This window comes from Cherax quadricarinatus, chromosome 38 (assembly GCF_038502225.1).
Source record: "Cherax quadricarinatus isolate ZL_2023a chromosome 38, ASM3850222v1, whole genome shotgun sequence".
NCBI lineage: Eukaryota > Metazoa > Arthropoda > Malacostraca > Decapoda > Parastacidae > Cherax > Cherax quadricarinatus.
In genome coordinates, this window is record NC_091329.1 from 378,364 (window position 1) to 401,353 (window position 22,990).

At 39.1% G+C, this 22,990-nt stretch overlaps 1 protein-coding gene across 1 annotated transcript in view; it reads right to left on the reverse strand.

Moving 5' to 3' along the window:
* The window catches only part of Hcf (Host cell factor), a 107,644-nt gene that overhangs the window by 2,121 nt on the left and 82,533 nt on the right, over positions 1 to 22,990 (reverse strand). Inside the window, exons 12-16 of the mRNA XM_053782283.2 lie at positions 19,755 to 19,940; positions 19,347 to 19,589; positions 15,524 to 16,213; positions 8,638 to 9,054; positions 6,288 to 6,480 (exon numbers count right to left, since the gene is read on the reverse strand). Coding sequence (XP_053638258.1) covers positions 6,288 to 6,480; positions 8,638 to 9,054; positions 15,524 to 16,213; positions 19,347 to 19,589; positions 19,755 to 19,940 — 1,729 coding nt within the window. The remainder of the gene's footprint in view (positions 1 to 6,287; positions 6,481 to 8,637; positions 9,055 to 15,523; positions 16,214 to 19,346; positions 19,590 to 19,754; positions 19,941 to 22,990) is intronic.

The window sequence follows — 22,990 nt, forward strand, 5'->3', positions numbered from 1 at the left end:
CCAAGCATGTTTTGTAATTTTGAAAACTTGTAGTAAACTGGTTGACCTACCACCCAACAAAGCACTACCACAGAGTAACTAACACAGTGCCACTTTCTCATTGATGTTTCTTATTTGATTATGCTCATGAAGTCACAATGTATCTTTGTAGTTGGCCATTCCCCTTCCCCCTCACCCATCCCTTTCAATAAATATTCCTTCCTATTGTTTGTCTAATTTTGTCTTATCTGTCACAGTTTCATTATTATTAATTTTACTTTCACAGTGTTTAAATCAAAGACAATCCTTCCTGCTGTAACATCTTTTTCTTTATTTCAAGCAAGTATGGCACTTTTATAACCAAACCAGCATGTGAAATTCTTTGGCATATGTTTTGGCTGCTCTTCTGAAAGCTCTCAATCTTTAGGTGATCCTAATAGGTCTAGCTACCATGAGGTAAAATTATCTAATCAAGTGGTTTAAAAAATTTCCTGCTCCATTATCGATGGGTAGTTATATCGGCCAGTGTCCTACACCTTCCTACAAATACCTTGCATGGTCAGTATGTGCTGTTCTTTCAAATAAAATATGATCAAACGAAGTTTATCATAATTTCAGGCCAAAGGGCAAAAGTGCATGCAAACATTAACCACAACCAAAATAGGTGATATCACCTGTAGCTGTCAATAGTTGCAGAAATGACCCTATCCCCAAGAACTGGCTTTAGACTAGGCTGGCCTGACCTAAAAAGAATTACAGCATTAAAGACACACAGTAAAAATAAAACCAAGTTTACACTGAATGCAAAAACGTTCATACAATTTACCTGCCATCTTGCATGCTCAGTTGACACTAATAAAGCACTAACAATCCTGACTGAATGCAAGTCATTAAACAGGTTTCCATTTCACTGTTGGCAAACATGATCCTGTTTAACAAATCTACTGTGCAATACACAAAAAAACAAAAATACATGTGGAGAATCAACTTCTGCTGATCATCAGCAGCAAATTTTGCTGATTATAAGAAGCTATAATGGAGAGATATCAGTAAGATGAAGAAACCTGAGAGTAAAGGGAGTAAGCTATTAAAACAAAAGAAGGGAGATGTTAGATGGGGAGTTGGAACTACTGGAAAAATGGAGACATTTTGCCAAATTACTGAATGATTATGATGAAAGGGAGGTAGTAATTTCATGCATGGGGCAAGGAGGGTTAACACTATACAGGAGTGAGAAGGCACCTGAGGTAGATGTAGGGAACATGTAAGGATAAAGTGGCTGTGACAGATGGGACTAAGACACTTTAAACGCAGGTGGTCAATCAGCATCTGTTCAATATTTGCAGGAAAGAAAGCTATCAAAGGATTATCAGGGAAAATGGAAAGAGAGAAAGTAAGAAATATTGAGGATAAAGCCTGTTGAGCTTATCATGTGAAGTTTATGGTAGATTATTACTGAAAGAGTTAGGGCAAGAAAGGACTGCAGAACAGGGAGAATTTAGAGAGGATAGGGAAATGTGTAGAACAAATGTTTACAATGAAGCAAGTAAGTGAGCAGTCCTTAGATAATGCATATGATAGAGTGGATTTGGGAGCCATGCAGATGTTGCAGATGTATGAAAGGAAGCAAATTACTAAAAGCAGTTAAAAGTTTTTATGAAGAGAACTATTTTCCCAGTGAAAGTAGGACTCAGACAAGGATGCATGATGTCACCATGGTTGAATATATTTATAGATGGGGTTGTAAAAGTGAATGCTAGGGTTTTGTGAAGAGGTGTGAGATTAAAAGATGTTGGATCAGATACAAAGTGGGAGTTATGACAATTGCTCTCTGCTAATGATACAATTCATTTAGGGAAGTCTGAAGACAAGTTGGAAGTATGATGGATAAATTTGGTAGGGTACATGAGAGGAAATTTTATTTTTTTTTTCAACAAGTCGGTCGTCTCCCACCGAGGCAGGGTGACCCAAAAAAGAAAGAAAATCCCCAAAAAGAAAATACTTTCATCATCATTCAACACTTTCACAACACTCACACATTATCACTGTTTTTGCAGAGGTGCTCAGAATACAACAGTTTAGAAGCATATACGTATAAAGATACACAACATATCCCTCCAAACTGCCAATATCCCAAACCCCTCCTTTAAAGTGCAGGCATTGTACTTCCCATTTCCAGGACTCAAGTTTGACTATATGAAAATAGCCGGTTTCCCTGAATCCCTTCACTAAATATTACCCTGCTCACACTCCAACAGATCGTCAGGTCCCAAGTATCATTCGTCTCCATTCACTCCTATCTAACACGCTCACGCACGCTTGCTGGAAGTCCAAGCCCCTCGCCCACAAAACCTCCTTTACCCCCTCTCTCCAACCCTTTTGAGGACGACCCCTACCCCTCCTTCCTTCCCCTATAGATTTATATGCTTTCCATGTCATTCTACTTTGATCCATTCTCTCTAAATGACCAAACCACCTCAACAACCCCTCTTCTGCCCTCTGACTAATGCTTTTATTAACTCCACACCTTCTCCTAATTTCCACACTCCGAATTTTCTGCATAATATTTACACCACACATTGCCCTTAGACAGGACATCTCCACTGCCTCCAACCGTCTCCTCGCTGCTGCATTTACCACCCAAGCTTCACATCCATATAAGAGTGTTGGTACTACTATACTTTTATACATTCCCTTCTTTGCCTCCATTGATAGCGTTTTTTGACTCCACATATACCTCAACACACCACTCACCTTTTTTCCCTCATCAATTCTATGATTAACCTCATCCTTCATAAATCCATCCGCCGAGACGTCAACTCCCAATATCTGAAAACATTCACTTCTTCCATACTCCTCCTCCCCAATTTGATATCAAATTTTTCTTTATCTAAATCATTTGATACCCTCATCACCTTACTCTTTTCTATGTTCACTTTCAACTTTCTACCTTTACACACATTTCGAAACTCATCCACTAACCTTTGCAATTTTTCTTTAGAATCTCCCATAAGCACAGTATCATCAGCAAAAAGTAACTGTGTCAATTCCCATTTTGAATTTGATTCCCCATAATTTAATCCAACCCCTCTCCTGAACACCCTAGCATTTACTTCTTTTACAACCCCATCTATAAATATATTAAACAACCAAGGTGACATTACACATCCCTGTCTAAGACCTACTTTTACCGGGAAGTATTCTCCCTCTCTTCTACACACCCTAACCTGAGCCTCACTATCCTCATAAAAACTCTTAACAGCATTTAGTAACTTACCACCTAGTCCATATACTTGAACATCTGCCACATTGCTCCTCTATCCGCTATCATATGCCTTTTCTAAATCCATAAATGTAATAAAAACTTCCCTACCTTTATCTAAATACTGTTCACATATATGCTTCAATGTAAACACTTGATCTACACATCCCCTACCCACTCTGAAGCCTCCCTGCTCATCTGCAATCCTACATTCTGTCTTACCTCTAATTCTTTCAATTATAACCCTACCGTATACTTTTCCTGGTATACTCAGTAAACTTATTCCTCTATAATTTTTACAATCTCTTTTGTCCCCTTTCCCTTTATATAAAGAGATTATACATGCTCTCCGCCAATCCCTAGGTACCTTCCCCTCTTTCATACATTTAAACAAACGTACCAAGCACTCCAACACTATATCCCCCCTTGCTTTTAACATTTCTGTCATGATCCCATCAGTTCCAGCTGCTTTACCCCCTTTCATTCTACGTAATGCCTCACGTACCTCCACCACACTTACATTCTGCTCTTCTTCACTCCTAAAAGATGGTATACCTCCCTGACCAGTGCATGAAATTACCGCCTCCCTTTCTTCCTCAACATTTAAAAGTTCCTCAAAATATTCTCACCATCTACCTAATACCTCCCTCTCCCCATCTACTAACTCCCCTACTCTGTTTTTAACTGACAAATCCATACTTTCCCTAGGTTTTCTTAACTTGTTTAACTCACTCCAAAATTTTTTCTCATTTTCATTTAAAATTTCTTGACAGTGCCTCTCCCACTCTATCATCTGCTCTCCTTTTGCACTCTCTCACCACTCTCTTCACCTTTCTTTTACTCTCCATATACTCTGCTCTTCTTATAACACTTCTGCTTTGTAAAAACCTCTCATAAGCTACCTTTTTCTCTTTTATCACACAAGTGAATATAAATAAAAGGAAGGTGATGAGGGTAACAAAAAGTCTAGGTAATGATGGACTGAATTTTTTATTAAATATCAGATTGTAGAGAGGAAATAAAGCATGGACCTGTCAGTGGATAGGTCTATGAAAGATGAAATAAACCACAGAATAGTGAAAAGAGAAAAAGGTGATGAGTCATCCATGGAAAGTAAGTTATCTATAGAGAAAGAATGATAATGTACAAGGGTATAGTACCACTACCACTTTCATATGGGTGTGAGGCATGGGTTTTGAACTCTGCAGCAAGGAGGTGGCTAGAAGCAGCGGAGATGTCATAACTGAGAGCAATATTTGGTGTGAATATCATGCAGAGAATTCGGTGTGTAGAAATTAAAAGGCCATGTGGTGTCTTTTCTTTCTTTCAACACACCGGCCGTATCCCACCGAGGTGGGGTGGACCAGAGAGTTTCTCCTTTTACATTTAGTAATATATACAGGAGAAGGGGTTACTAACCCCTTGCTCCCGGCATTTTAGTCACCTCTTACGACACGCTTGGCTTACGGAGGAAGAATTCTGTTCCACTTCCCCATGGAGATAAGACGAAATAAATAAGAACAAGAACTAGAAAGAAAATAGAAGAAAACCCAGAGGGGTATGTATGTATATATATGCTTGTACATGTATGTGTAGTGTGACCTAAGTGTAAGTAGACCACCGGCTGCCAAAGAAACTCTTGTTTGGAGAACTGCAGCATGGAAAACGCTCTCAAGAAGGCCAAAAGAAGCGCTATAAGGACACCCTTAAGACTGCTCTGAAAGCTTTCAACATCAACCACACCATGTGGGAGCTGATAGCTCAGGACAGGAATGACTGGCGAGCAGTTGTCCAGAAAGGGGCAACATCCTGCGAGGCAAGCAGAATCTCACTAGATGAGCAGCGCAGGCAGGCGAGGAAGACCAGAGCCATCAGACCCCTCGATGCCACCACCCTTCCCTGTCCACACTGCCAGAGAACGTTTCATGCGCGGATTGGCCTGACAAGTCATCTGCGTACCGACCAACTTTGACCCCAGGATGACTAGATGGTCCTCGTCGAATCGACGGACAAACAACAAGTAGAAGTAGCAAGACGTACCTGAAATCTTGCATGTTTATGAGACAGACAAAAGGACACCAACAATCCTACCATCATATAAAACAATTACAGGCTTCCATTTTACACTCACTTGGCAGGACGGTAGTACCTCCCTGGGCAGTTGCTGTCTACCAACCTACTACCTAGGCCATGTGGTGTCATCAAGGTTATAATTCAGAGGGCTGAGGCACTTCAAGGCTTCTCTAAGGTTTGAAGAACTTTCACTATCACTACTTTTGCACTTTGAGGCCATTATTAAGCAAAATTAAGGATAATTTTCAGGCCACAGTAAACAGCAAATAACTGATACAGCAGATACAGGACCGGCAGATAAGGAGGTTTCATTGTATTCAACACTCATTATAAGCTAAGGATGAAAATATTTTAAGGTAAGTAATGTGTGTACTCTATGAATTTTTTAAGCCTGGCTCTATTGCTCGCTTAATATGATATTGTAAACATATTATCAGGCTTTTATATGCATTTGCTTATACAGTTGGTTAAGCTTCAAGTTACAGCAGTATAAGCATGACCCACATGATGACTCCACTGCTGCTGTATCATTCTCTCAACCTTCATTCCCCAGCAGCAGTTTTCCCACCCAGGTACAGTGGCCCAAAGAAACATACATTCATCATCACTTATTCAGTAGTTCATTCAAAAGTGCACTGACATAATTCAAATGACCCTCTGAACTGCAACAGCCTCACCCATCTTCCAGAGTACAAACAACTTCCCACTTACAGAACTACTGTTTAGCTAACCATTTCCCTGAATATATTCATAAATGTTATCTGGTCACACTTGGAGCATGTTAAATCTGAAAAGCTATTTTGTCTTCACTTGCTGTGATCTAACACATTCACACAGTCCAGCTGGATACGCAACTCTCAGTCACTCGAGTCTTTCATCCCCCCCTCCAAACCTTGTTGGGATATTCCATACTCCTCTTTCCACTACTCACCGCAGATTTACACACCTTCTTGGTCAATATATATAAACATACCTTGAAGCCACCTGACTTGAGTAGCTGGTCCATATCCTTTGTCATTTCTGGCTGCTATCCTGAAGATAATAGCCGGTTTATTGGTTGTATCAATATGCGCTGCTGCCAACTGAGCATTAAGAACAGTGCACTGGTTACTGGCACCACAATAAACACGCATAAATGCAAGATGGGCTCCTCCACTTCCAGTGTCCTGAAAATATTTAATGGAATAAATTTAAAATTGCTAATTTAAGTATCATGCAATTTTTTTTTTTTTTTTGATGAGGATTTACTTTTTGTAACACAGTAGTACATTAGGGACCCACTTTACAGCATTCCACTAATAGACATTTTAAATTATGACCAAAACTCGCTATGCAGCTCCCCCCACCTGACTTTCTAATATGGTGACCACCCACCACCCAGTTTGTATACATTGTGATCACATCTCTATTATGTCTGGAAACTTTCCAAAAATTTCAAGTGATTTAAAATTATTGTATATTTTATATGTACTCTGACAATTATGCAAAACAACCACAGGGGTGGGTAGGTGGGTAGGGGGGGGGGTTAGAATGATAGCTCTAGGCCTTTCGTGTTGCAATCAACACATCATCAGGAGCTTCCAAAGTTGCAGTAAAAAAAGAGGATGTCCGAGCCAACACGATCCCAGAGGATGTATTCACTGGAGAGAGGGAGCAAGGGAGGTAGAGAGAAGGGAACAGGAAATGCCCCCAGGCATACCAGTACCCATAGCCAGAAAGGTTGAATATTAATAGCAAAAGAAAAATCCCACAAACGTTGACATTGTAATAGTAGCCTAAACGAAAGTAAAGTGGCAATTATCAAAAATTCCGTCAGATTCCGCTATAAGTAATTTTATGTACATAATCATATTGCCAGTGATATGGAAGTCGCTGACAATTATGGAGTACCATCCACGAGAAAGTGGGTCCATTTAAAGGGACAAGAAAACGGGTCCTGTTTTCTCATCCACTTTCCAAAGATTCAAATATTAGATTGTTATCTATTTTAAACACACCACTTAAAATTTATTAACATTAATGCATCCTGTCTATATCCATAAGTAAACAAAAAAACTTTACCATTCTCACTAGCACCTCTTCTAAGCCTCTTTCATATATTATTATTTTTTATTAACACATGGCCGTTTCCCACCAAGGCAGGGTGGCCCGAAAAAGAAAAACGTTCATCATTCACTCCATCACTGTCTTGCCAGAGGTGTGCTTACACTGCAGTTATAAAACTGCAACATTAATACCCTTCCTTCAGAGTGTAGGCACTGTATTTCCCATTTCCAGGACCCAAGTCTGGCCTGCCAGTTTCCCTGAATCCCTTCAGAAATGTTACCTTGCTCAAACTCCAACAGTACAGCAAGTCCCAAAAACCATTTGTCTTCCATAGTACACAAAACCTCCTTTACCTCCTCCCCCTCCAACCTTTCCTAGGGTGACCTCTACCCTGCCTTCCCTCCACTACAGATTTATACACCCTCCAAGTCATCCCGTTTTGCTCCATCTCTTTAAATGTCCAAACCACCTCAATAACCCCTCCTCAGCCCTCTAGATAATACTTTTAGCATCCCCACAGCTCCTCCTAATCTCCATGCTATGAATTCTCTGCATAATATTGATATCTCCACTGCCTCCAGCCTCCTCCTTACTGCAGCATTCATAACCCATGCTTCACACCTATATAAATGTTGGTATCACTATACCTCATACATTTCCCTCTTTGCTTCCATGGATAATGTTCTTTGTCTCCACAGATGCCTCAATGCACCGCCTACTTTTTCTCATTATCATTTCTATGGTTTCCCTTGTCTTTCATATACCCATCCACTAACAAGTCCACTCCCAAATATCTCAACACACTCACTTCTCCAACACTCCCTCCTTCCAATATGATATCCAGTTTTTCAAAACTAACTCGTTTGTTACCCTCAATCACCTGTTCTATTCTATGTTCACTTTTAATTTTCTTCCTTTACATATTATTTTCTAATTTTACAATGTATATTTTTCCATGCACAACAGAATCAGGAGCCCATCTTGATTTGCTTTTACTCGTACTTTATGCAAAATGATAAATGCAATAACGTACTCGTTTTCCCACATCTATTTAAAATTCATTTTTGTTACTATTTAAGCAAAATTCTATGTAATTTACATCTACAGTGTAAGAACTTGTTTTGAAACCTTGTATTCACTCTTATCCAAAGACAAACAAGAAACCTTACTGTCTTGCAGTTATATGGTACTCTACCAGTTGCAAAATGTATGTAGGTAACACTTTAATAGTGCAACAGTACAGAATTCAGTACTGTATTACTTAAATTTTTTCTTACCTGTTGTGTGGCTGCATTTTTGATAGCCAAGTAAACAGAGTACTCAACAATGTCACCAGCAGCATTTTGAGGTGGTTCCCATGACAAATGTGCCCCTTCAGCAGATTTTGATATTTTAATGGCTGATGGTGCTCCTGGGTAACCAGGCAAACAGGTCTTGAATGCAGACACTTCACTCCATGGTCCTCGTCCACATGCATTTATACCAGCTACTCTAAACTTATATGCAGTACCAGGTTGTAATTTCACTTCAATTCCACTTGCTTTCCGCTCTGTTACTTCTCCTTCTGCATCAGTGTAGGTTTCATTTTTATGAGCCTCAGCTTCAGTGGGTAAGTAATAGGCTTGTACTGTACATACTGTTCCACGAATTATACCCACATCATACCATTCCGTTTCTGGCTTCTTGACTTCAGTCTGAAAGAAAAAATGAAGAGTTATTTTAATGTTTGTTTCATTAAAATTTACAAATTAATATTTACGGCCATTTCAGTAACTTACTTTTGAAAATGAACTATGCATTAACCAGAAAGTCATTTCCTGTTGGTCAATGAATCAGATAAAAACAGTGCACAAACAAATAATACATAATCCTCCTAACATTTTTATTTCACTTTACATATCTTAAAAAATTGTCTACCATTCCAATTTATAAATGTTAAGCTTGCCTTGTCAAGTGAAACAGACTTTGGTATTCCCGAAGGATACAATGATTTTAGTTAGATCCCCTATGAATGACCCATCTGGAAGTAGTGAAGAAAAGATATGTGTATACATATATATTTTTTCTTTCTTTCAATGCACTGGCCATATCCCACTGAGGTGGGGTGGCTCAAAAGGAAAAACGAAAGTTTCTCCTTTTACATTTAGTAATATATACAGGAGAAGAGGTTACTAGCTCCTTGATCCCAGCATTTTAGTTATCTCTTACGACACACATGGTTCACAGAGAAAGAACTCTGTTCCACTTCCCCATGGAGGTAAGAGCAAATAAACAAGAAAAAGAGGTAGTAAGAAAACAGAAGAAAACCTAGAGGGGTGCATATATATATACTTGTACATACATGTGTAGTGTGACCTAAGTGAAAGTAGTAGTAGCAAGACATACTAAAATCTTGCATGATTATGAGACAGAAGAGACACCAGCAATCCTACCATCATGTAAAACAATTACAGGTTTTCGTTTTACACTCACTTGGCAGAAATACTTTTTTTTTTTTTTTTAACAAGTTAGCTATCTCCCACTGAGGCAGGGTGACCCAAAAAGAAAGAAAATCCCCAAAAAGAAAATACTTTCACCATCATTCAACACTTTCACCTCACTCATACATAATCACTGTTTTTGCAGAGGTGCCCAGAATACAACAGTTTAGAAGTATATACGTATAAAAATACACAATATATCCCTCCAAACTGCGAATATCCCAAACCCCTCCTTTAGAGTGCAGGCACTGTACTTCCCATTTCCAGGACTCAAGTCTGGTTATATAAAATAACCGGTTTCCCTGAATCCCTTCACTAAATATTACCCTGCTCACACTTCAACAGCTTGTCAGGTCCCAAATACCATTTGTCTCCATTCACTCTTATCTAACATGCTCACGCACTCTTGCTGGAAGTCAAAACCCCTCGCCCACAACACTTCCTTTACCCCCTCCCTCCAACCTTCTCGAGGATGACCCCTACCCCGTCTTCCTTATATATATATATACATATATATACACCTACCATCCGACTTACGACCAAGTTCGGTTCTGAGAAACCAGTCGTAAGTCGAAATGGTCGTAAGTCGAATTTTACTACGGAATATCAACAAAACATTTTTGTAAAGACTTTATTTTATTGTTTTATTTTGGTATTTCATGTTTTACTTTACTTTTTATGTTGATAGTATTGTATTTTATACTGTAAGGTTTAGGATAAACACTGTGTACAACACAAATAATTCTTTATTTCTCAGAAATTTGGCATAAAAAACACGGTCGTAAGTCAAGTGGTCGTAAGTCAAGTGGTTGTAAGTCGAGCAGGTCGTAAGTCGGATGGTAGGTGTGTATAGGTGTGTGTGTGGATTTGTCAGTTAAAAATAGGAGAGGAGAGTTATTAAATGGAGAGTTAGAGGTATTGGGAAGATGGAAGGAATATTTTGAGGAATTGTTAAATGTTGATGAAGATAGGGAAGCTGTGATTTCGTGTATAGGGCAAGGAGGAATAACATCTTGTAGGAGTGAGGAAGAGTCAGTTGTGAGTGTGGGGGAAGTTCGTGAGGCAGTAGGTAAAATGAAAGGGGGTAAGGCAGCCGGGATTGATGGGATAAAGATAGAAATGTTAAAAGCAGGTGGGGATATAGTTTTGGAGTGGTTGGTGCAATTATTTAATAAATGTATGGAAGAGGGTAAGGTACCTAGGGATTGGCAGAGAGCATGCATAGTTCCTTTGTATAAAGGCAAAGGGGATAAAAGAGAGTGCAAAAATTATAGGGGGATAAGTCTGTTGAGTGTACCTGGTAAAGTGTATGGTAGAGTTATAATTGAAAGAATTAAGAGTAAGACGGAGAATAGGATAGCAGATGAACAAGGAGGCTTTAGGAAAGGTAGGGGGTGTGTGGACCAGGTGTTTACAGTGAAACATATAAGTGAACAGTATTTAGATAAGGCTAAAGAGGTCTTTGTGGCATTTATGGATTTGGAAAAGGCGTATGACAGGGTGGATAGGGGGGCAATGTGGCAGATGTTGCAAGTGTATGGTGTAGGAGGTAGGTTACTGAAAGCAGTGAAGAGTTTTTACGAGGATAGTGAGGCTCAAGTTAGAGTATGTAGGAAAGAGGGGAATTTTTTCCCAGTAAAAGTAGGCCTTAGACAAGGATGTGTGATGTCACCGTGGTTGTTTAATATATTTATAGATGGGGTTGTAAGAGAAGTAAATGCGAGGGTCTTGGCAAGAGGCGTGGAGTTAAAAGATAAAGAATCACACACAAAGTGGGAGTTGTCACAGCTGCTCTTTGCTGATGACACTGTGCTCTTGGGAGATTCTGAAGAGAAGTTGCAGAGATTGGTGGATGAATTTGGTAGGGTGTGCAAAAGAAGAAAATTAAAGGTGAATACAGGAAAGAGTAAGGTTATGAGGATAACAAAAAGATTAGGTGATGAAAGATTGAATATCAGATTGGAGGGAGAGAGTATGGAGGAGGTGAACGTATTCAGATATTTGGGAGTGGACGTGTCAGCGGATGGGTCTATGAAAGATGAGGTGAATCATAGAATTGATGAGGGAAAAAGAGTGAGTGGTGCACTTAGGAGTCTGTGGAGACAAAGAACTTTGTCCTTGGAGGCAAAGAGGGGAATGTATGAGAGTATAGTTTTACCAACGCTCTTATATGGGTGTGAAGCGTGGGTGATGAATGTTGCAGCGAGGAGAAGGCTGGAGGCAGTGGAGATGTCATGTCTGAGGGCAATGTGTGGTGTGAATATAATGCAGAGAATTCGTAGTTTGGAAGTTAGGAGGAGGTGCGGGATTACCAAAACTGTTGTCCAGAGGGCTGAGGAAGGGTTGTTGAGGTGGTTCGGACATGTAGAGAGAATGGAGCGAAACAGAATGACTTCAAGAGTGTATCAGTCTGTAGTGGAAGGAAGGCGGGGTAGGGGTCGGCCTAGGAAGGGTTGGAGGGAGGGGGTAAAGGAGGTTTTGTGTGCGAGGGGCTTGGACTTCCAGCAGGCATGCGTGAGCGTGTTTGATAGGAGTGAATGGAGACAAATGGTTTTTAATACTTGACGTGCTGTTGGAGTGTGAGCAAAGTAACATTTATGAAGGGATTCAGGGAAACCGGCAGGCCGGACTTGAGTCCTGGAGATGGGAAGTACAGTGCCTGCACTCTGAAGGAGGGGTGTTAATGTTGCAGTTTAAAAACTGTAGTGTAAAGCACCCTTCTGGCAAGACAGTGATGGAGTGAATGATGGTGAAAGTTTTTCTTTTTCGGGCCACCCTGCCTTGGTGGGAATCGGCCGGTGTGATAATAAAATAAATAAATAATAATAAAATAAATATATATATATATATATTTGTTTTTTTTTTTTTTCAACAAGTCGGCCGTCTCCCACCGAGGCAGGGTGTGTGTGTGTGTATATATATGTATATATATATATATATATATATATATATATATATATATATATATATATATATATATATATACATATATATATATATTTTATTTATTATTATCACACCGGCCGATTCCCACCAAGGCAGGGTGGCCCGAAAAAGAAAAACTTTCACCATCATTCACTCCATCACTGTCTTGCCAGAAGGGTGCTTTACACTACAGTTTTTAAACTGCAACATTAACACCCATCCTTCAGAGTGCAGGCACTGTACTTCCCATCTCCAGGACTCAAGTCCAGCCTGCTGGTTTCCCTGAATCCCTTCATAAATGTTACTTTGCTCACACTCCAACAGCACGTCAAGTATTAAAAACCATTCGTCTCCATTCACTCCTATCAAACACGCTCACGCATGCCCGCTGGAAGTCCAAGCCCCTCGTGCACACAACCTCCTTTACCCCCTCCCTCCAACCTTTCCTAGGCCGACCCCTACCCCGCCTTCCTTCCACTATAGACTGATACACTCTTGAAGTCATTCTGTTTTGCTCCATTCTCTCTACATGTCCGAACCACCTCAACAACCCTTCCTCAGCCCTCTGGACAACAGCTTTGGTAATCCCGCACCTCCTCCTAACTTCCAAACTACCAATTCTCTGCATTATATTCACACACACATTGCCCTCAGACATGACATCTCCACTGCCTCCAGTCTTCTCCTCACTGCAACATTCATCACCCATGCTTCACACCCATATAAGAGCATTGGTAAAACTATACTCTCATGCATTCCCCTCTTTGCCTCCAAGGACAAAGTTCTTTGTCTCCACAGACTCCTAAGTGCACCGCTCACCCTTTTCCCCTCGTTAATTCTATGATTCACCTCATCTTTCATAGACCCATCCGCTGACATGTCCACTCCCAAATATCTGAATACATTCACCTCCTCCATACTCTCTCCCTCCAATCTGATATCCAATCTTTCATCACCTAATCTTTTTGTTATCCTCATAACCTTACTCTTTCCTGTATTCACTTTTAATTTTCTTCTTTTACATACACTACCAAATTCATCCACCAACCTCTGCAACTTCTCTTCAGAATCTCCCAAGAGCACAGTGTCATCAGCAAAGAGCAACTGTGACAACTCCCACTTTATGTGTGATTCTTTATCTTTTAACTCCACGCCTCTTGCCAAGACCCTCGCATTTACTTCTCTTACAACCCCATCTATAAATATATTAAACAACCACGGTGACATCACACATCCTTGTCTAAGGCCTACTTTTACTGGGAAATAATTTCCCTCTTTCCTACATACTCTAACTTGAGCCTCACTATCCTCGTAAAAACTCTTCACTGCTTTCAGCAACTTACCTCCTACACCATACACCTGCAACATCTGCCACATTGCCCAAAGACCTAGCCTCAATAACCCAACTAGGTAGACTGTTCCACTCATCAACTACCCTATTTCTAAACCAATACTTTCCTATGTCCTTTCTAAATCTAAACTTGTCTAATTTAAATCCATTGCTGCAGGTTCTCTCTTGGAGAGAGATCCTCAAGACCTTATCTATATCACCTTTATTAATACCCATCTTCCACTTATACACTTCGATCATGTCTCCCCTCATTCTTCGTCTAACAAGTGAATGTAATTTAAGAGTCTTCAATCTTTCTTCATAGGGAAGATTTCTAATGCTATGCATTAATTTAGTCATTCTACGCTGAATGTTTTCTAACGAATTTATGTCCATTCTGTAATATGGAGACCAGAAATGAGCTGCATAATCTAGGTGAGGCCTTACTAATGATGTATAAAGCTGCAGTATAACTTCTGGACTTCTGTTGCTTACACTTCTTGATATAAATCCCAATAATCTATTTGCCTTATTACATATGCTTAGGCACTGCTGTCTTGGTTTAAGGTTGCTGCTCACCATAATCCTCAAGTCCTTTTCGCAATCTGTGTGGCTAAGTTCTACATTATTTAACTTATAAGTGCTAGGGTTATGGACACTCCCGAGCTTCAGAACCTTGAATTTATCTACATTGAACTACATCTGCCACTTTGCTGACCAGGTACTGAGTTTGTCTAAATCCTCCTGAAGTTCCCTCACATCACTGTAGAATAAACCATATTGCAACATATTCATAATATGATACAAAATCCCCCCCCCCCCAAAAAAAAATTATTTTATATCATTAAAATACATTTTTCAATGTAAGGGATTGTCATGCTTAAGTGTACAACCCAGGGAGTAATGACAGTGCAAATATTATGCAGTGTAAATATTTTCTACCAATGAAGCATTACCATTTCAGCATGACAAGAGGTTGCAAACATGACTCTGGGGCCTGAAACACACACATTGCCATTTAAGAACCAGGAAGCTTCCTGATAAATTATATCACATGGCACTATCTAAATCAATTGTGTATACCCTATATTATGTGCAGAAAAAAGGGGTAACCAGCTTCTTGTTCCTGGCATTGTATTGCCTCCTCTGACATGCATGGCTACAGGGAAAGGATAACCTTAGAGGTTTAAGAACTAGGTTATTAAGAAAATCACAAAGTAAATATGAGTACATATAAGTGTATAATGAATGTATGTAGCCGTTAAAAAGATAAGCCTACTGTCATAATCTGCTGGGAGACAAAGAAAAAGTCAGCAATTCTGCCATGGTGCAAAACAATAAGCATCTTTTTTTCTCATTTGTATGACTGGATGTTAGCACCTCCTTGGATGGTTGCTGTATACAAAAAGGTATGCTAAAAACACTTACAGTTTCCTGGTTAATGCCATTAGCAAGTGCAGTGGTAGAGTCTTCTGTCTTGATAACTGGAGCTGTACCTAGAGAGGAATTAATGGCTGCTGAAGCTAAAGTAGCTAAGGGGTCTGTAGTGTCTCCTGCTTCTCCAACTCCAGATGCTACTGTTTGACAGGGATTATTGGATTCAGTCATTCCTTCTGTATCCATTGGTTCCTGTTTTATTGCACTTTCACCACCTTCACTTGTAACACTATTACTGTCTTGTCTCTTAAGTAAAGAGTCCTCTCCTGTTACACTGGCATTATTTCCTTCTCCCAGAGATTGCTTTATACTTTCTCCTACAGATGGAATAGTTCCCGTAACAGATTCTCCAGTACTTTGTATTGTATGGTTTTCAGAGTGCTCCTGCTGGGTGCCAATAGGTGCAGAAGCTTGTTCATTATTTTGTTCCCCTTCTATAGTTGGCATTATAAGACCTGCTTCTGCTGCCAAGGCAGCAAGAGCTGCATCTGAGGTCACTGGCCCATCCCCTGCACCTCCTATTGATGTTGAAGGTTGGCTTGTTGCTGCTGTGCTTGAGGTGCTTGTAGTATTTGTTGTGGTTGCGCTTCCACTAGACTGAGATGTTACCAAAGTTACGGTTTTTTGGCCTCCAGCTGTAGTTACTTGTACTGTTACAGGTTTTCCTCCAATTGTTAGTGCCTGGAAAAACAAGTATACATAAGAAAATGGAAAGGAATAAACTGCTCAGCAATAATAATCAACTATTATAAAAAGTAAAAGTACATTAATATATTAAGACATTTTTTATGCAGTTGTAGCTATGGTGTCTTGCTAAGTCCATACAAAGAATACACATGCAATGTGTGGAGAACCTTTATTAAGAAGATTTTTCACTAACTTCTTCAATCCACTACAGAGTACATAAAATCTGAGAATATTTCATTGAAGCTAGGCAATATGTAGCATGATGTGTCAGTTCACCTGACAGCCATATACTACAAGGTGAATTGGACTACAGCATTCAAGATGTTAAAGCTACTATCACTTTGTACAATTGTATTGCTAAGACATTATAATAGATTCCAAACAACATTGCCTGTATAGGTCCTCTTTTATGAAGAGTTGAGACTCTTCTCACTTCATAAAGATACCGGTTAGTGTTTCTGTGTATGACAAGTTACTACATATTGTAAATGCATTAGGTATAATCCTCATTGATCCTCATGGCTAGGTCTCAAGTGGTTTCTCTCACATCTCAATGCAGTCTTCACATGCACTGATGTCAAAGGTGCTATTACACTTCGCATGCTTTGATGTCGAAGGTGCTATTACACTTATTTCTGGTGAGCTTTTTGATGTTGGTGCTGGAGGTAATGACAGCTCTGAAATTCTTGGCTGGTAAGATCTTCAAGTTTATGTTGTCTGCAACTCCAATCTAGTCAGCATCACTTCTAAGTAGTTAATGAAACGATGGTTATGAATGCTGTGGGAGAAAACCCACACAATCCTCCTCTCATAGAATATGTGTGGGGGTTAAAATCTCAAAATAAAAATTTGCACATTTACTTTTGTGTAAATTTTTATTTTATGAAAGGAGGATTGTGTGCTTTTCACACAACGGACAAATCAGAGCAGCACTTGGGGAATAAGAAGCAATCAAGTTTAATCCATACAAAGACTGTACAAGTCCAATCCTTTGGATCAAAAGCCCCTCACCAGCATCAAGGAACCTCCACTGAGGAGAATTCCGATAAAAGTGTATTTAGTTGCAATTACAGAAGGCTTTGGATCTAAATATTCTTTCAACAAACCAACTGTATCCCACCGAAGCAGGGTGGCCCAAAAAGAAAAACAAAAGTTTCTCTTTTAAACTTTAGTAATGTATACAGAAGGGGATACTAGCCCCTGGCTCCTGGCATTTTAGTCGCCACTTACGACACGCATGGCTTACGGAGGAAGAATTCTGTTCCACTTCCCCATTGAGATAAGAGGAAATAAAGAAAAAACTAGTAAGGAAACAGAAGAAAACCGAGAGGGGTGTGTGTATATATATGCTTGTACATGCATGTGTAGTGTGACCTAACTGTAAGAAGAAGCAGGAAGATGAACCTGAAGCCTTGCATTTTTATGAGACAAAAAAATACACCAGCAATCCTATCATCATGTAAAACAAACACAGGTTTCCCTTTTACACTCACTTGGTGGGCCAATAGTACTTACCTGGGTGGTTACTGTCTACCAACTTACTACCTATGAAGACATAATATCATTACACAAAAATTACATGCCTTTACCTGAGATTTCCTTTGATGGGTTTTGAGCTTTACTACTCTCACAGCCTGGCCTTTGGTCAGATTTGTCTGGTGTAGTACCTCTGACATTCTGAGGTGATGCAAGTGATAAATGAACAACTCCTGTAGCAGCAAAATCTTGGACAGTATTCGAGATCTCAGGGTGGTGTGCCTGCCACTGTCACTATCCTCCCCCTCCCTGCCGCTGATGCTGCTACCACCACCACCACCATCCACCTATTGCTGCTGCTGCTTCTGCTGCCACTGCCACTGCCACACTCTTGCCACCACTACTTTCCTACTGCACTCTTGCTGCCACTACTTTCCTACTGCACTCTTGCTGCCACAACCACCTTCCTGCTGTCACAGCTGAGACAGTATTTAGAAACAAGAATAGCTTCTCATCAATTGATGCTAGTTAACAGGATACACTTAGCAGTGATCTAGTGGTTTATATTTTAAACAGACCTTGTATGCTTCTGTATTCAGCTTTTCCATGCACTGGTGTGGGCTAATAGTGCTCAGGACAGTTCATCAAAGGATGTCTGTCTTTTTTTTTTTCCCATCTTGTCCCAATTCATTTTTGGAATGTTCAAGTTAGATTTACTGAAAATCCAGTCACGGTTAATTCTTAGGCTCTCTACTTACATATTTATGCTTGTTTAAACATCAACGAGCTTATGAATTGAGGATATTACATTTGAATTATTATGCATCTGTTTAGCTCCTTTGTTCCTGAATATGAAGTCTATTATATCATCATTTTGGATAGATTTTATCCTTCGGTTCAAAGTAAACTTTTCAGTCTCAATAGCTCTTTGGTACATATCTGTTAGGCTATGTGCTTCCAGATATTAAGTCTAATACAAAGCTGCCTCGGTGGGAGACGGCCGACTTGTTGAAAAAAAAAAAAAAAAAAAAAAACAAAGCTGTTGTCTGCCATTTTCCATTTAATGTTTGGAAGGCTCAGACTGCCAAAGAGGATATTTGGTGTAGCATTTTCAAGGCTCTCAAGGTAGTTATCTATCTTCCTTATCAGTAAATTCTTCTGCCACTACTGACAGTGGTTTGTACATAAAGATAATTACCATTTTTTTCTCTGCTTTAATTCCTAACAGTTCTACTGCATCATATGATATTTCAGAAGTTCTGTGCAATAAAGCAAGTCTCTTACCTAGTCTCACTCCCTATGAATTATTTACTCTCACATCTATACACCATACATTGTGTTTCTGCACCCTTATCTCACTGACCAAAACATCCCTTTCATGTGCTTCAGCAAATGCTTAAGAAGCCCACTTACATAGTTAACCCTTCACTTTAACAAATGACTTCAGCATTCACATTTCTAGTGGACTTTATCTCTATCTTCTTCATAATACCAGACATACTCTTCATATTGTCTATCTCTATTCCTTTCTTAGTTGGAACAGTCACTTCTATGTACAGTCCCATGCAATATCTTTGTTACCTTATAGATTGCATTAAACCTTTTAGATTTTTACATGATAGAAACAAGTAACTTGTGAAATTGTGCTTACCTGTTGCCCTGATTGCAGCAGACCCTGGGCAGGTACAGCAATAATCTGTCCTGACCCAGTGTTGAGGAGAGTTGTGGTACTAGGTGTGCCAGATTTGGCAGCTATTGTTACTGTCTTTGTGTTGGCACCAGCCTGGCCTGCCAATGTAATGGTCATGGGCTTGGTGACAGCTTGTGTGGTAGTTGTGCCACCAACACCCCCTGATGATACCACAATCATTTTCACACCACCACCAGCTGATACCTTTAACACCATGTAAGTATATTAATAAATTTACTGTACTAACCTTTAACTGAATTTTAAAATTACAACAATTTTATGAATTACAAATGTGTTTCCTTCTTTGGGTAACCCTACTTTGGCAGAAGGCCATCGAGATAAAAAAAAAATTAAGGATAGGCTTTATACCTGAGCTGTTTGTCCCCCAGCTTGTGTAGTGATGGTGCTGGTAGTGCCTGTTTGTAAAGTTCGGATAGCAGATGCTGTTGTAACTACAATGATTTGAGAGGTTTGTGGTCGCACACCACTGGTTCCACCTGCTCCTGGTTTGGTTATCACTATTGTTTGCTTTCCTCCAACTGTTGCAGTTCCAAGCTGAAGAAAAAGGTTCAGTAAACTTTCAACAGAATAGAATAAAAAAAATAGTAATTTTATTAAGAGAATTAAGTGAATGCTTTATTTTTTTTTTTTTTAGTCACTTTCTTGGTGGAGACGACTACAGAGGTGAAAAAATGAAGCTCTTTCAAAAAAGTAATAAGACCTAGAAAGAAAATATCAAGTACAGGTCAGCCTTCACTAATCTAGTTCTATCACTGATATGGCACTAATTTCAGCTAGCATAAGTTGCCTCGCCAACATGCTGAATGTGCTGCATGAACAACTGTTGATGTCACTCATGAACATGGGCTAGCCATTCCAATTTGTTTTTCTCCATTTATCGTTATAACCTGCTCACTTTAACCCCAGCCATGGTTCCAATGAATAAAGGAAATGCTTCTCATTGTGCAAAGTGCAAACACCATACATTGTCCATAAAAGATATGGTTGAACTTCTGAAAAACTCGACAGCAGTGTGTCTGTGAGAAACTTGTGTGAATTATACAGCAGTGGCTTTTCCACAGTTTATGACAAAGAAAAATTACTTGGTTTCTTTGCTAACAGTGATTCAAAGAAAGATGTGTAAAAGGAAAACAATGAAGGGAGGAAAACATTCAAAACTAAATCAACTTCTAATGAAGTGGTTTAGGCTATGTATAAGTGAAGATGTTTAGTTGTAAATTCCAGCTCTTCACTTTGGAAGTGGCAGTGATGAACTTTCTTGTGTAAATCAAATTGGTTAACTTTATTAACCCTTTCACTGTAGGTCCCACTGTATCACAGCTTTGAAGCCGCTGTCAGTCCCTTAGTGTGATGCCATGAGCTCAGCTCACTCAGATGAGCTGTGAGTGGTAAATTTGGGCCTAGATATGAGAGAATATGTCTGTGTAGTAAGTGTGTACTATATAAAACAAATCCTGCAGCACGCAGTGCATAATGAGAAAAAACGGCGACTGTGTTTTTGATGCAAATCAGCGAATTTACGAAGTATTTTTGTATGCGTTTTGTGGTTGTATTCTCTGTTTCTTGGTCTCATTTGATAGAATGGAAGATATCTTACAGAAGTAGAGACGATTCTGATGGTTTTCAGGAGACAGTACTTCAAAATTGGGCTCAAATTACTGGAAATGTTTGATTTTTTGCCGTTGTTCAAGAGTAAACAAATCGTGTCACACGTCCAATACATGTCAAAATGACCACTCTAATATGTGGTCACAAATGGGTTGAGATTATTTACACAATTATAATAATGCTGTAGTCTGCATAACAGCAAATCTATTTTTTGTGTGAATAAAAATTCAGAATGGAAAGCAAGCATAATACAAGAGGGGCTGGAGACGAAACTAATGAACAGAGAAAATGCTATTTTAGTGCCAGGAATGCCTGCACTGTTTATTCTGGACATTATTTTGAAATTGGCATCTCCTGAAATTTGTGTGATATTGGCCAAATTACCAATTTATGATCACTTTATTGGGTAGCTGAAACAGGTAAATGGGCATTCTTTCACTCAATCAACAGAATAGAAGGATACTAGTGAAATAGCTACGAGTCTGGTCAACTGCAACAATGGAACTGGCCAAAAATAGGGTGTAAAGTGGGCAAAATCACCAATGCATAAATATCACCAAAGCAGCTAACTTTGTGAGAGCATAATTCCATAAGTTTCCATCAAACTTCATACTTTTAGTTTCATTACCTTTGGAAAAAATATTCTCTATAATTTCATAAGATATAATAATTCTTTTTTTTTTTTAATTCTTTGACATTGGGAGCAAGTTTGCGAGCAAGGATTGCGACAGTGAAAGTGTTGACCAACTTGTACTGATTTAGGGGGTATTTTGAAGGTGGCATGATGTGACTAACTGTTGGGTTAAATATATTCTAACCTAACCACTCTGTAATCTGACAAAATCACTAATCTGGCACCCTACAGGTCCCAACGATGCTAGATTAGTGATAGTCAATCTGTACTACTCTGTAAAGGAAAAATGGTTAAGATTATGTCGAATAACTTTTTCAAACTTTTAATTTTTTACCATCTAAACAGACAATACAAGAACATATAATTGCTAAACATTGACAAGTTGTAGTGTGCATGTGGCCAAATGATAACTATCAGAGTTAACGAAATAGTTTCCATAAATAAACAGTTGTCTCGTTACTCACTATACAAAATGAAGCCCAAAATGAACTTAACATATCTTTACAAATATAGTAAAACTAACAATGAAACCCACAACAATATCTATACAGTAAGGCCTTGCTTTACTGTGTTTCAACTTATGGCGTTTTGCTAATACGGATATTGTAAATTATGACCAAAACTCTATATGGTGCCCCCCCCCCCTACCTGACTTTCTAATACTGTCACTGCACCCTACCCAGTATGTTTACATTCTCTGTGAGCTCCGTGAGCACCGCTCTCTCCATTATGTCTGGAAACTTTCCAAAATTTCTAGTGTTTTAAAGTTATTTCATATTTTATACAGATATACTCTGATAATTACACTTATATCTAAATAAATTTACACACTGCTGGCATGCAAGTACACATTAAAATCACTAAGAGTGTCTTATTAGTCTTGAGGAAGCCATATTATAATAAAAATAACACACAGTAATGATTACTGAGGCGCATTGTTGTAGAGGAGAGAGAGAGATTCTGGGAAATGTTGAGTGAATGCGTGGGGAGTTTTGAATCAAGTGTGAGAGTAATGGTGGTTGGGGATTTCAATGCTAAAGTGGGTAAAAATGTTATGGAGAGAGTAGTAGGTAAATTTGGGGTGCCAGGGGTAAATGTAAATGGGGAGCTTTTAATTGAGCTATGTGTAGAAAGAAATTTGGTAATAAGTAATACATATTTTATGAAAAAGAGGATAAATAAATATACAAGGTATGATGTAGCACGTAATGAAAGTAGTTTGTTAGATTATGTATTGGTGGATAAAAGGTTGATGGGTAGGCTCCAGGATGTACATGTTTATAGAGGGGCAACTGATATATCAGATCATTATTTAGTTGTAGCTACAGTTAGAGTAAGAGGT